The sequence below is a fragment of the Peromyscus leucopus genome, chromosome 1 (genome assembly GCF_004664715.2).
Source record: "Peromyscus leucopus breed LL Stock chromosome 1, UCI_PerLeu_2.1, whole genome shotgun sequence".
Classification (NCBI taxonomy): domain Eukaryota; kingdom Metazoa; phylum Chordata; class Mammalia; order Rodentia; family Cricetidae; genus Peromyscus; species Peromyscus leucopus.
In genome coordinates this window covers 84,552,428-84,567,139 of record NC_051063.1, presented here as the reverse complement: position 1 = coordinate 84,567,139, position 14,712 = coordinate 84,552,428, and the positions used below count along the sequence as shown (strand labels likewise).

Sequence of the window (14,712 nt, the reverse complement as noted above, 5' to 3'; positions counted from 1 at the left end):
GATGGTGTATTTTGATTTGAGCATCCTCCAAAGATACTTGCTTTAAAATTTTGGCCTCCAGAGTGGTGGCCCTGAGAGATGCTATAGACGTTTAAGAGGTCATTAGGCCATGGAGGATGTGCCGCTCAAGGGCCCGTGAGGGATGTCTTCCTGGCTCCAGATGTGGATCGCTTGCTGACATAAACACCATCACTCTACACCACAGGACCAGATGTGATCACTTGCTGGCACATACTCCCACCATTACCCTATACCATGGGACCAGCCTTAGACTTGAGCTTCTACAACTAGGAGGTGGAAACAATCCCCAAAGCCTCTTGAAGTACCCCACATTTGGTATTTCACTGTGATAAAGTTAGACACAAGTGGTTTCCTATCCCCAACCCTAATCCTGTGTCTTTGAGTGAGGGACTCAAACACAAAGGACTCACGTAAGAGTACTCCTTCAGGTGGGCTGCCAAGCCCTATTGAACATAAGTGACATTGTGTCAGGGATAGGACTAAGGAAGTCACAAAATCCCACCTAGGAAACAGGTTGTAAATTTACCTATTCCTGTCCTACACAGGGGATTATGAACAGCACTCAGATCTGTTCTAGGGAGTAATGACTAAAGGAAACAGTTCTTAAGTAGCTTCTAGTCTTAAAACATAAGGCAAAGGGCTAGAAAAATGGAGATGGCTTAGCCAGGAAAGTGCTTGCCTGGCAAGCATGAGGATCTGAGTTTGAGCTCCACATGGTTTGTGTTTTAAAGGCCAGTCACAGTGGCACACACTGTATTACCAGTACTAGGGAGTCAGACAGGCAGATCCTTATGGCTCCTGGACAACCAGTCTAGCCTAATTGGCAAGTTCCAGACCTGTGAGACCACTTTTCTTCCTCTTCCCAAAAGAAAAAAGTAGATGGTACCTGAGGACTGACTCAAGGTTGTCCTCTGGCCTCACCTGTGTGTGCACACATGACCACAGATAAACACAAGACAAGGATTTTCCTGCAGCCTCTTTATTTGCAAGTCCAATCAGTGATCCAACCTCACAGTTCTTGCCTTATTCAGGTAACAGATGAAGCCTACAATCACCACTGAACCCACTAATGCAGCCACAGCAGCTACTGCTTTAGAAATAGTGTCCTTGGCAATCTCGTGCCTTTTGGGAACGGTAGCATCTACAAAGAAAGCAGGTTTTCAAGTCATGGTTGTGCTGAGGCGCTCTACAGAAGTTAGGCCTCAATCACTTGATCTTGGGAGTCTGCCATAGGACACAGCCTCACCCTCTTACTCTGCCACCTCTACCCTCCCGTTCCACACCTCCTCTCCCCACTGTTATCACCATTTGCCCTCTCTCTCTCAAGCCAGATGGGCTGATACCTGGAGAAAGCCCCAGCCTCTCAGCCTAACTAATGCAATGCCATGATGCTTAGCTATCCCTGGAAGTGTGATGTCACAGGAAGATTGGCTAGAGATTTAAGATAGCTTAATTTTACACTCTAGGCCTGGAGTGGAGGCCCTCTGGGTGAGGCTATGCGATGATTATAGGAGCATAATCTCCTATGATTTCAGTTTGGCAGAAGTTAAAGGGATACTCATGCTTGCCAACCTACCAATCTGCTAGCAATACACACTGAATTTCTTGGGATGGTAGGCAATCCTCTTAAAGATCTAGTGTGACATTAAGAATGCATTACAACATCCAGCACAAGAGTAGAACTGTGAGAACAGAATGGGTCATAACAAGACCATGGCCAAGAGCCCCACACATCCTACATGGTTCTAACAGAGACCAAAATAAAGTAAGTCTGTCAGTAGGTACTGTACATGATCTTGCTGGTACATACAAGAAGTTCAAGGCTCCGTGGGAGGGGAGCTTACTTTACTTTGCTCTTATTTAGGTTTGTCATTAAACACATTAAATTTTTGGCCAAAAACTTGCATTCTGAAGTACCCCAGACTTTAAGTCTATACCTTTAAGTGAAGAGTCATCGGACAGCAAGAGAATGGGTCCTGGAAGGCTAACTGTCATTGTGTCTTCTTTGATGGCCTCTGTGGTGGGAGACATAATCAAGGTTGTGTTTTGACCTTGGGAGTAGTGTGCCAGAGGCACTACCAGAGTCCCTAGAAGATGCTCCATGGAGTATCCTGTGATGTGAATTCTGTCTGTCATGGATAGATTCTCAAAGGATGGATTCATTGGGCTAAATGAGAACCTGTGCATCTCGGGCTCACCACATTGGTAAAGGAAGATGTTTCTTGGGTCTAAGTTATTATCCTAAAATTACTCAATTCTAGAAAATTGAGACTTGCTTTGAACAAAAAGAACAGGGATTGACATTACCTCGTTTTCTCCTCAGTGGTACAGGGCAAGTCACAGAGCACAGAGGGGAGTCAAGGGACCCTTGGTTGCAGATCAAGGCACTGCAGTGGAAGTAGATCTGAAGGGGAGGAAGAGAGTCAGGTGGAACCAATGCACTCAGTGTCAACCTGGCCCAGGTGACTTCTTGACCACATACCAGGCTAGAGAGCGCCTGTGCCTCTGACACGAAGGCAAAGGTCTTCACGTCAAACCTCTGGTAGTGAGCAGGATGGACCACAGAGGAGCCAGCTGGATGGAAGGTAGTATGGTAGTTGTCCAGTTCATATTCACAGCTAGGAAACAGGCACCAGGACAGGGGCATCAGTCACAGGAACCCGTACATGCACATTTGGACAAGGCGAGTCACGTGACACCTATGCTACAGCTATGTCTACATCCTAACAGCACCTCTGCTTTACTTATATCTTTCTGACTGGATCTAGTCATCAATATTCACGAAGTCCTATGTATAACACCTGCATTGAACTGTATAATGTGGGTATGTGTTTGTTTACCAAAATTCATCATGAGATTCAAGTTGTGATCACTCTCAGAGAGTGAGAAAGAGAGAGAGAGAGAGAGAGAGCGCCTTAAGATACCAGCTTACTCATTTCACTAAAATGGGTTTCTATTACGTCCTAGGTAGTAAATGTTTGCAACAGAGGTAGAGAATTGTTGCCATTCTGCTTTACACACTAACAGGTAATGATGGCATTAAGAATGGAAAAGAACAAATTATATAGATGGATAGGGGGATCAAGGCTGGTCTCAGGGCTGGTCTCAGAAGGAATACTCGGGCAAATCTCCAAAGGTAAAGAAATGGGTAGTGTAATTGAATGGGGTTGTATGTACTCTTTGAAGCAGGAGTCTGTCGAAGTCTAGCTGGAGGTTTGGAGCCTTGTGGCATATTCCCCCAGAGCCAAGAAAGCTAAAGTACAGCTCTTTGCCGTTAAGGAACCCTGGAGGGGACACTTCAGGTAGAGATGAGAGGACAAACACCTATTGCCAAAACACTGTCCCATTAGGGTTAGAATGGGAGTTCTAATCCCAGCTCCATCACTTACTGTTGAAGTAACTCACCTAAAGCCACACTTAGTAAACTTGCCTTCCCTCCTGAAGGTGGCTAGTGTTCCTCAGGTAATGTGACAGGATACATGACAGCCTGGCATATGGTAGGTGTTCAGTAAGTAGACACTAGAGTGCTCCCTCTCATGACAAAGATGCAACTGAGCCAGACATTTTGGACAGGAGCCCATTCTTAAGAGCTCAGAGTAATAGAAAAGCAGCATGAGCCACCTGATTAGACCAAGGACTGATGACTATGGAATAAGGATTATTTCAGGGAATTCATGACCAAGGGCTCCTTTAAGTCCCAGGAGGATTATTTTTAACCACTCCAAGTTTTGATGTTTTCCCTGGGCAACCCTGCAGTACAGGGAATACATACCCATCCACGACAATATACCACTGGGGGACAGAGGCTGGGTCCCTAGAAGATGTTGCCCAGCAGTCATCCAAGACCAGCTTGATATTGGGATCATTCCTGTTCAAGACAGTCACTTCCATGTAGATGGGCTGGCGGAGGTATCTCACTAGAGGGTACTCATCCTTCCCATAAGGTCGTTGGTAGGATTTGTCTGCAATTAACAGAAATTTCTTCAGCACTGAGGTACAAGCTGGCTGCAACATTGGATGGCAGCGTTGGATGAGGGGTTTTCCCCTAAAATGCACCATTATTATTCATCAGCTCAAGTTGCAAGACCTCACCTGGGTAGGTTTGTAGGACCAACATTAGTGGACCTGGCTTTACAGAGGCCACTGGAGAAAGAAGGCTTTTGATATTGGCATTTAGTAGCATACTGTCTCGCATATAATGACACTTCACTGTCATTCTGGAAAATTGTGGGTAGAGAGATAAGAATTATGTTAACAAAATCCCTGTAAATTAAACAAAAGCTTAAAAAACCAAGTAGAAATTATCCCACCTGAACTCACTATCCCTGAATATGATGCTTGGTGGTAGATTTTTCCAGAGAGCATGTATTTCATTCTCATAGATGACTTTATCACCTTCAAACTTAGAAGTTAGATAAAGTTGGTCAACAAAGCACTTACTTCAAAAATAAGTCTTAACTTCTTAGCCTTGGCTGCTACTCACTTTCTGACGTGTTCCACATCCATTCAGAGGTATATGGAACCGTGCGAGCCCCTGTGACTGAGCCTTGAGGATAGGCTGACAGGATGAGTTTCCCACCAGGAGGGTGTCCAGGTTCAGAGCAGGCTTTGTTTGGTGGCTGTAGACCTCGAAGTCCATAAACCCATCCTGTGTACACAGTTCGTCTGTAACTGGACAGCAGTAAAGGTTTAGAGAAACCAAGCCCACCCTGTGACATTACCCTTCAGCCTTGAAGTCTTAGATCCACCGAGCAGCTAGGCTTGATTCGTCTTCAGTCTGTTTGAGCAAACACTGATCAAACACCTTTAGTTACAAGAGGGACTTAAGTTACCATGATCAGTGTCATCAACATACAGGCCGGGAGACACGAGAAGAAAGATCACTAGGTGATGAGGCCATACCCTGATAAGTGATTAGAGTGTCTTAAGGATTCAATCTGGGTTGGCTATCAAGTGCCAGGTTTCATTGTGTCCCTTTCTCAAGGTTTAGGTTCCAGAATGTTTTTAAACTAGGGAAGGCCATATAGGATGCCACACAAGTATAAAAACAATCCAATGGAACTCTGAAAAACTAAACCTGAGGGTTCCACACTTTGGTGGGGGATACTCAGTCTGGACTCACAATTTGAGAATTGAGAAGGTAGATTTTATTATTGGCCTGACCTTGGCCTGAGGAGCAAAGAGAGCAAGGCTCATCTAGAGAAGGTGCCCACTCAGGGTTCCTTTCCAGGATTCGTAGGAGTCTCAGGAAACTCAAACTAGAAGCTTGAAGCCATTGTCCCCGGACCCGAGTTAGATATGTGATGGGACCCTCATAACTCTGTATACCCAGGTTACTTAAATTCAGCAGTTCCACAATGACCTGCATGAGTGTTTGAGAATGGTAGCACACCTAGGCCCCCATCCTATAACTTAGAGACTGCTGTTTCCTACATGGCTCATCTTCAGTCTCTGAGCCACAACTATGAATCAGAATCTCAACTTCTGTTACATTTTTCTACATGCATTAAGGGGAAAAAAAAAAAAACACTGACAAAAACCCAGATAGTTTCGATTAAAAAAAGAAATCTTTACCTATAGAGACTGGTGACTCACAGTGGCACTCAGGATCAATCACCATGGATACCATGTCCGGTTGGAGGTAAAAGGTCAGCTTGAGTGAAGAGATGTAGAACTGATAGGGTGGACATTTTTCAGAGGGCTGAAATGAGAGAATGTCAACTAGCCTTCTCCAGAAACAGGAAGTAGGAGTTATTCCCCAACGCTTGCAGAACACACTTCAGATTTAGTTTCCTTCTAAGCCAAAACAAAATTTGTCACTTCCTCAGATCAGGATGCTTCTAGAGGCAGGAGCTTTATTGCTTTGAACTCATGTCCTAAAATGCCCAGTACTTCATGCTCTTTGTACTGTTAGTCACTAAAGCTGGAATTAAATCAAAGTATGATAGTGGAGTCCCTCTCCAAGCCCCAGAAGGGCTCAAACGGACTCCAGATGTTAAGAAATGTTATTGCTACACACACCCTGACATTCTATCCCTAGCAACTGTATCCATCAAGACTAGCCTCGGGACAATAGGAGACCCTTAAAAGGTTGAAACAAAAAAAGACCAAGTTGCCCTGTTATATACACAGAGCATAGCTAAGGTTCATCATTAGATGGTTGATAGGTACTTTGTTCTTCTCAAATGAAGTGAGAAATGTAGAAAGTGTCCACATGCAGAAGTTAAAGAGATGGTATTGGAGAGAACTTTCCTTAATTCATTTGTGTAAAGCGATCAAGAGAGGCCTTGCACCATTTAAATCCATCATTATAGCAAATAGACTACGGACAAGTCATGAGTTATATCATATTACCCACGGAGTACTTCAGAAGGCTCTTGAGGCATTCAGGGAATAACATACTTTTGTTTTCAGGAGAGGTTTTTGGAAATGCAGTCTCAAGCCATTTGTTGCTTCTTTGTCGATCCTACTGGCATGCCATTGCCTCTCGGGGATGGTCCTTTTTCCAAAGCCCACAGACTTGAGCTTCCCAGGAAATTCTGGTATGGTGAGAGTCATGTGTGTAGCATTACAAGCCACAGAAAGATCTGCAGGAAATAATGGGCAGAATACCCATGATCAGCTTTGGTTAAGCCCTAAGAACCATGTTTCCCACTGCTGAAGCTGTGGTCTCTCAGGCCTCACCTGATGCACAGACAGCTTGTGAGGAGAAGGTGATCTTCTGCCCAGGAGATGAGAACAAAAGCTTCAGCTGCACGGTATAGAGACGACTGCTCCCTTGCTGGGGGCGGGGGTCAGAATTTGGAAGATATCAGTTTGAGTCTCTAACCAATAAGAGCCAATATGCTCAAGCATTGGGCATCCCTTTGGCATAATTGAGATGTAGGTATTTTATCCAACCACTGCCAAGGTGCTCTGGTCTTAACCTTGTTTTCTAGAATGCCTGGAAGACTAGTGCTGTCTGTGAGGATGACCAATAGCTGACCCATGTCTAGGGAGACAGTAGCAAGAACTGGCCATATTCTATGACCATCTTATAGCACTGGACAGAGTGCTTACAGAGTCCAACAATCCTATGATGCTCAAAGTAAAACAAAACTGTCTTAAAGTAGCCAGTGTTTGAACACTTGCCAGGACCTGTCTCAAGCACAGTCATACATGACATAACAGTGGGATAGATCCTAGGAAATGCACCATCAGACAATTGTCCTTGCACAGTAGAGCATAGTCACACAACACCTACTTTTGCCATTATCCCCCTAATATGCAATTGTATGTGTGAAATTTATCCAGTGGTCAGTATAGGTTCATATAGCACCACTACAAATATGGACAAGACTTTACCCTATAATGTTACTACAACTACCAAAAACAGGCTAGTTCAGCTCCACTACAGTCTCGTGGGACTACTGTCCTATGGTTCAATACTGACCTAAATATTTTACAGAGCATGACTATATCAATTTAATGTCTCACAGATGGCCTGAAAGACAAAGTAGTAAAGAGTGTCACCCAAACAGAAAACCTTAACTCCAAAGACACACAAGAATATCCATGCTCTACATTATAACTTGAATGTAAGGTCTATAAAAAGAGGGAAGAACACATAGCAAGGCTTGTGTCTCTTCTTCACCATTGCATTCCCACCATCTGATGAAGTACTTGGTAATAGAACTTACAGGTTGCTTGTGACAGATTCTCATGATGTAGTCTAGGCTATCCTCAAACTCACAAGCCTCCTGCATTAGCGTCCCATGTACTAGAACTACAAAGTATATGCTCAGCTAAACATACTTCTTTAATTGGCAATATAGCCCATTTGAAGACATGGTTGGGACCATGCTTAGGCTTAAGAAAACTGGCCAGTTCCTGATGGTAATATAAAGGTTTTCACACCTACCACATAGTGAGCAACTCCAGTAGCATTGACTGGCACATCGAGGGTTATTTTCTGGCTGTCAATCAGAAGATTAAATCCTTGTCTTAAGGCATCCTTCAGGGGCAGGGTGTGGGCTCTTGTACCATTGCCAAGCTTAATGATCCAGCCTGTCTCCGATGCATTCTTAAGTCAAAAGACATGGAGGTAAATCCAAGTGGTCCTCTGACCAACACGTGAATGCTAACAGCACACCTACTCATGAATGCATGCGCACGTGTGCGCACGCACACGCGCACACACACAAAAACAACAACAACAAAAAACAACCAACACCAAACTGTACTCTTACCTCATTGTCATCAGCAAACCTAGAGAAAATGTGTGGGAAGGAAAACTGGAAAGAAAAAAAAAGATTTAGGAGAAAGTTTCTGAAGTTCCACCACCTGCTATGTTGCAGAATCACCCAGTTTAATTGACATAAGTTAATCAATGCCATTCTTCCAAGAAGTCTGGCTGCTGCCACACAGTAGAAAGAGCACTTGGCCAGATGTATCTTCCCATTCTGTCCTTGGATTTTACCCCTTTGGGCTTCCAGTGTCAAAAGGCATTGGAAGAGGTAGACTAGGTCCAATTACAAGTGGAAACACTAGGTTCTTAGACACACAATCTTTATTATACCCGCAGAACCAAGTACATCAAGCCATCGCTGCCATGATAAAAGTATGGTTATTATTTAGTGGTCCATGTCAACAATGTCAACTTGAGCCTATTGAGTATAAACATAAAAGCAAGAGGCTGTTTTGTCTATTTACTATGTTTTAGTTTGGAGACAAGGCCTGGAATGTGTTATCAGTCAATCCTATGACTATCAGTGTAACTGTAGATCATTTGAGCCTTTTCTATTGCTAGGCATGGTGTGCTCAGTACTGTGTACTCAGTTCTTAGAGCTACCCTGTCAGGTAAATGATGATGTTCTTCCACTTTAGCCTTAGAAACAAAGGCTAAGTGTGCTTGAGAAAATGCATCATAGTCACAAAGCAAATACAGTAAAAATGAAATTGAAATCCACCCAGCTACTAAGTCCAGCTATGTCCACAACCCCATTTTATTTCCCTTGCTAAAACTGTACGAGAAGCTGTCATCCCACATCACTTACATACACAAAATCCTTTGTGCAGACTACGGCTTCTGAAAACTCAAAGATCTCAGTTTGCATAGCTGGACAGAAGAAATGATACACGCCATCTTTATATTGTCCATCAGTAGTGTTGTCCTGGACTCTGATGTTCACCTGGTAGCCACCAACCTGTGTGCAAACGTAGTACAAGTGAGGAAGTTGGCTCCTCAGTGGGACAGGCAACTCCAGAAGGCCGTGAATCTGACCATTAGAGAGGCAGCATATTTCAGTTAGGCAATACAAGTTCCTGGAGGTCCTTCATTCCTTTGCCAAGACACTTTAGCTAGCTCTTTGAGATATCTTTCTAAGGCTTACAGGTGGAGAGGAGAGTTCAAACATTAGAGATAGAGTCTGCTTTCCTGTTACGTTTTCATTATGTTCTACTGTCTTTTGTTGGGAATCACAGTCATCTTCCCGACATCTACACAGGTTATTCTTCAAATATACCCACTCAGCAACTAAGCAGATGCCCTAGAGCTGGGTGGAGCTATCTTTGTTACCTCTGACCTTAGAACTTAGTCTAAGGAAAGATAATTGTTATCTAGCAATTTTATGCTAAATGTCAGATAGTAACTCTTAGAATTTATGTCATTTTAACTTTAAAAACTGTTCTCAATTCATAGATCACATTAAGGGTATAACACTAGATTTGGCCATTCACAGCTTGTAGTTAGCAGAAACTAGGCCCTGGGGAATGCAGTTCTAAGCTCCTTGAAGTTGGGAAGGCCTGTATTCATAGGAGGAAGACATCAAGTTGGAAGGGATATGTAATGGGAAGTCCTGGGAGAAGATGGAAGGGGTGAGTGCGGGGCAGATATGATAAACACTGTATACACGTATGAAACTTCCAAGAATAAAGAACAGAAAAGTTTACATCAGTACAGATTTTCACAAAAGATATGATTGCTTTTCTGAACCATCACAGAGGGTCTTAGTGGGCCAGGGGACTGCTCAGAAAGCAGAGTCTGAATATACACAAAGCTTACACTGTAGGCTCCAGCGTTAGGGCCAGATGTGGCCTGCTAAACATTTGATTCCCAGGACCCACCCCACACCCACATCAGCTGAAATCCTTGAACACGCCCAGAACCCCTCGGTGAGTCTGCACAGGGAAGCTTGAGAACTTCTGCTATGTGGCAGGTCTTTATTACACCTAATGACCCTGATTGGGCAATCCTGGTTCTTGGCAATAGAGTAACACTTACTGCTTAGCAACTGTTTGCTTTTTAACACCTGTTCTTAAGCTGGGTTCTTTCTGCTAACACCAAAAATAGCCTTCAGTCTCAGAGGGGTTATATTAAAATAGCTCCACGCTGAAGCATTCGCTCTGTCTAAGTCATGTGCCCAGTATCGTCAGTCTTTATACCCTGTGGAGATGGCAGCATCTTTTCAATTTTCCAACAAGCAGAGGCTTAGCAAGGTTAGGCAGCTTGCTTCAAGTCGAACCCGGGACTAATAGCTCAAGCACTGGGCTTCTCCAACACTGATATTTTAGACCTTTTCACCTCCCCTGGGCATTATAAGCTATTTGACAAGATCCTTGACTTGTACCCACATTGATGTCAGTAGTAGAGTCCATCCCATCTCCAGAACGTTTCTAGGCATGATCAAAGTGTTCTCTGGGTATGTTAGTAACCCAATAGAACAAGCCAATCCGATTGAGGACTAAAGTTCTATTTCAAAATCTAAATCCTCAGCCATCAAGTCGAATACCAGGAAATGATTATGTTCCTACTCCCCAGATCACTCCTTAAAAGCAATTACTCACCACTCTTGTAGTACAGGTTTCATAAGGGAACTTCATAATGAGCTTTTCTGAGTCCAGGGTATAAGTGCAGTTCAAAATATCAACCCCAGAGGCATCTACAGAAGACAGATAAGCAAGAAATACATTCCAGGGTCAGAACCAAATGCAGACTCTGAGCCAGAACTCCTCATCCACATCTAAGGCACTTCTATCACTTTTGACACAACTTGGTGAGGTGATCCAAACACTCATTTGTTTGTGTGCTGTGACTTACACCCAGAAGTTTCCCAGTGGATCCCAAATAAGTCATACAACCCAGGAAAAGACTGGTGTTCCCCTCTATGTGGCATTGGGCAAGTCAGGGACCCCCACAGCACCAGGGGAGATGGATGCCAGTTGTTCCAAGGGTTGGACTCTTGTGTACCCAAGTCGAGGTGGTCCTGATTTCTACAAATTGAAGTTAAGATTGAACAGTACAGGGGAGAGAGAGATGGCTCAGAGACTAAGTGTCTGCTCTTTTCGAGGACCCTGGTTCAATTCCCAGCACCCACAAGGCAGCTCACAACTGTCTAACTCCAATTCCAAGGGATAAGACACCTTCACACAAACATACATGCAGGCAAAACATGAATGCACATAAAAGGGGGTCATTAAAGAATTTTAAAAGAGATTAAATGTTACATATAACATACCCGGCACAGAAGGTCGCCATTTTTCCATGTCGAACCTGCTGGGAAACTCAACTCTCACTTGGTTTTCCTCGCAAATGACGGCGCCTGGAGAACAGATTGAGCCTTTGGAAGACTTTCGAGTCAGAGGGGACACTGTTTCTACAGGTAAGTGTGGAAACACCATCTTCCTTAACAGCACGAAGGAACGCCGCCCATTGAGAAGGGAGAACACTCTTCAGGGAACTCACAGATTGAGACTTACAAACCCAACACAAGAAACTAGAGCTTTAAGGATGTTCCTATTCAACACCCAGGGCTCCACAGAGAGCCCCAGCTTAGTGCTAGTAGACTAGGTTCAGAAACGGTCACAGGAACTGCGGGTGTGGGGATGGTAGGTCTCAAGAGCAGGAGGTTGCTCTACTGCTGTCCTCCAAATTAAAGCTTTAAAAAGAAAACCCTGGGTTAAGTCCCAGGGATTTTTTTTTTTCCCTAAGACCAAACTTCGCCTGTGACCAGTCTTTCTGCAGCCTCTGGCTCAGGGCGAGTCTCAAGGGCACTTTGTTTCACAAGAAGAGTTCTGGTTCCGATAGCTCAGGCTTGGGGCGTAGATGGAGACTCTTGCTCTCCGTCTATGAAGACAGAGCTAGCACATGGTTCGTACTAGGTACCAGACAGTGCTAACACTCAGGGGCTGGCAAGTAGCACAGATGTTGTTGTGAGCCCTTGCCTCTGGCTGACATAGCAAGCCCACAGACGAGCAGGAGAAATTCTTTAATGGCTTGATGAAAGGACGAAGGGAATGAAGCGAGGCAAAGGCAGAGGCACACACCGGAAAAACAGCATCAGGGAGGTCAGGGCGGGGAGGGGGGTGAGACACTGGATTGAGGCCAGACTGGGCTACACAGCAAGTCCCTGTTGGGAGGGGTGGGGAGAGAGTAGGGAGGAAGGGGTGAAGAACTATTCCTCTTCAGCCTGCACCCTTCAGTAGGAGGGTTCTCTCACCAGAGACGTACCTGGGAAGGCAGGATCCTTCGGCTGAGGAAGGCTTACTGAGTTTATTGAAGCCACAAGGGCAAATAAGAGAGAAAGCGACCTGGAGATGCTAGATGGGGGGGAAGAGAGAGTGAATTAAGGAAAAGTGAACTTGAAACAAATAAAGCCATTGCATTCCCTACCCTCATTCCCAGAATGCCTCACCTCCCGCAGCATGGAGGGCTGACAGACTCTGTCCTCTGCCTCCACACCATGTTGGAAGAGACCACCAGAGCACGGGGCTGAGGCTGTGTGGGCAGCTCTGTGCTGTTATAGCAGAAGGTGGGATGTGACCCCACCCTCTCACCATTGGGGGCACCTGGATCTCCCAGCCCAGCTGAGAAGGTGGTATTTGGGGAAAAAGTGCCACCTGCCCTCCCTTACACTTGCCTCCATGTTCTGCCAGCGGCTTTTGAGGGGCATAAGTAAAACCAGGGTTCCCTGAAATTGGCCCCAGGTGAGTAAATTAGTGGCCTGTTGCCATGGTTTGGGGTGGGGGAGGTTTCAGATCTTTTATGCAAGATATTTACAATTCCAGTGTAGTGAAGGAGGTTTGAGTTCATTAAGGAATGGCACTTGTTCATACCACTAAAGCTTTGCTGTAGGTGCTGCATGGGAGAGAGTTAAGAAAGAATAAATTCAAGCAAATAAGGCCATTGCATCCTTACCCTTGCTCCCAGAGTGCCTGACTGCTGTGGAAGTCAGAGGCCACTCCAATGATGCTCATGAGGTACTTTTAAAAAGTGGATTAAAAAAAAAAAAAGAATATGGACTCGTGCCCACATATAAAAGTTTAAGCTTACTGGTGAAAAAAAAAAAAAAAGATGCTTAAGAGTGCAGAAGCCTGGACTAATTCTTCTGTAATTCCAGCACTCAGAGACTGAAGCAGAAGGCTGAAGGTCATCTATACTGTGACATCCTACTCTGGAAAACAATCCTTCCCAAAGAGAGAAAAGAGACAGCAACTTTTAAACTTGCTCCTGATAGTATTCACGTTATAAAATGCCACAGACCTTTTCTGCAAATATCACAAGTGATGGCCAAAGAAACTCCATTTTTGCTGGGCATGCATCTTGGCACCCACCAGCCATTTGTCTCCGACTCCAGTCCCTGGAAGGTAAGTTCTCAGTCACCCTGATTCAGTGACCCCCACCCCCCCTACTCCCTGAAATGAACAGTCATGGTCATCTACCCGTTATGATATGACTAACTGCTTTTTTGGCTTTTGTAACTTGCTTATGCAGACATCCAAAGATTGTTTGGGATCACCTTGACCACTTAACGTGGCAGAACAGACCGGTTTTCGTTTGCTTGTGTAGGAATCGAAGGTTTTCTTGTGGTTTTCACCTTTAAAACAACCTTCCCCATATTCTTCCTGTATGACATGCCTGAGATTTGGCTTTAAGGCTGACACCCTGCTAGCAGCTAATCAAGAACTCCTTTAATTATAATTGGATTGTATCTATGGTCTTTTCCCAAGGGTCACAAGCTCCATAATATTATATAATTTAAACAAAAACCAGACCTACAGATATAGTTTAAACACTGTTTTGTAGCCTCCTGTTACCATTTACACCACTCACCTATGACATGTAGTCACTTTTTTAGGCTTGTATAGTCACATATCACATATAACATATAGTCTTGTATGTGGTTGTATCACATATCCTCATTCTCATATCACTGTATACTCATTTTAAGGGTTATATAGTCAGTGTTTAGATAACCAGTATTTATTTAACTGTTCCTTACTGATAGATGTTAAGGGGTTTTCAGTTTTTCATCATTTTAAGCAAGATGGTGAATTCATTTTTTGAGACAGTCTTGCTATGTAACCCAGGCTAGTTTGGAATTAGAGCTCTTACTGCCCCACCTCCCATAATGGTGCGATTAACATGATGGATATTTTTCTACGTTTGCCTGGCTAACCCTTAGCATAATTCCTAAAAGTGCATCTCATGGGTCAAAGAGTATAGTATATAAGAGCAGACTATCTTGCAACACTTAGGCATTTACAGGTCAGGAAACTGAGGCCAAACAGCCTGTCTGAGCTTTGAGAATTTAATGCTAGTGGAGAATTCAGATTTCCAGAAACCTGGTTGATGGGTCTTTTTGGTACCTCTTGTTGCTCTTTGAGACATCTAAACATATTCAGCTTGTGTTCCCTAACAGGTGAATATAGTGG

General features: G+C 44.2%; 1 protein-coding gene across 1 annotated transcript; it reads right to left on the bottom strand.

Moving 5' to 3' along the window:
* Positions 1–984: 984 nt before the first annotated feature.
* On the bottom strand, positions 985–13,254 carry Zp2 (zona pellucida glycoprotein 2). Its single transcript, XM_037203671.1, has 18 exons — positions 13,196–13,254; positions 12,509–12,597; positions 11,517–11,600; positions 10,846–10,940; positions 9,057–9,206; positions 8,250–8,294; positions 7,922–8,083; positions 6,706–6,802; positions 6,424–6,608; positions 5,596–5,722; positions 4,505–4,692; positions 4,332–4,423; positions 4,114–4,238; positions 3,794–3,983; positions 2,504–2,639; positions 2,329–2,425; positions 1,959–2,036; positions 985–1,162 (listed from the first exon to the last, which is right to left on the bottom strand). Exons 1-18 carry the CDS (start codon positions 13,252–13,254, stop codon positions 1,017–1,019), a joined length of 2,145 nt encoding a protein of 714 aa, XP_037059566.1. The 3' UTR covers positions 985–1,016.
* Between the last annotated feature and the right edge of the window lie 1,458 nt (positions 13,255–14,712).

What these genes read in the sequence shown, in the direction of transcription:
- Zp2 (XM_037203671.1), bottom strand. Translation starts at nt 13,254, where the DNA reads ATGAGCATCATTGGAGTGGCCTCTGACTTCCACAGCAGTCAGGCACTC. An exon ending in CAGGCACTCTGGGAGCAAGG is followed by an intron (nt 12,598 to 13,195) that starts GTAAGGATGCAA and finishes CCCCCCATCTAG; the next exon opens with CATCTCCAGGTCGCTTTCTC. An exon ending in GGTCCTACAAACCTACCCAG is followed by an intron (nt 3,984 to 4,113) that starts GTGAGGTCTTGC and finishes TGTTAATTGCAG; the next exon opens with ACAAATCCTACCAACGACCT.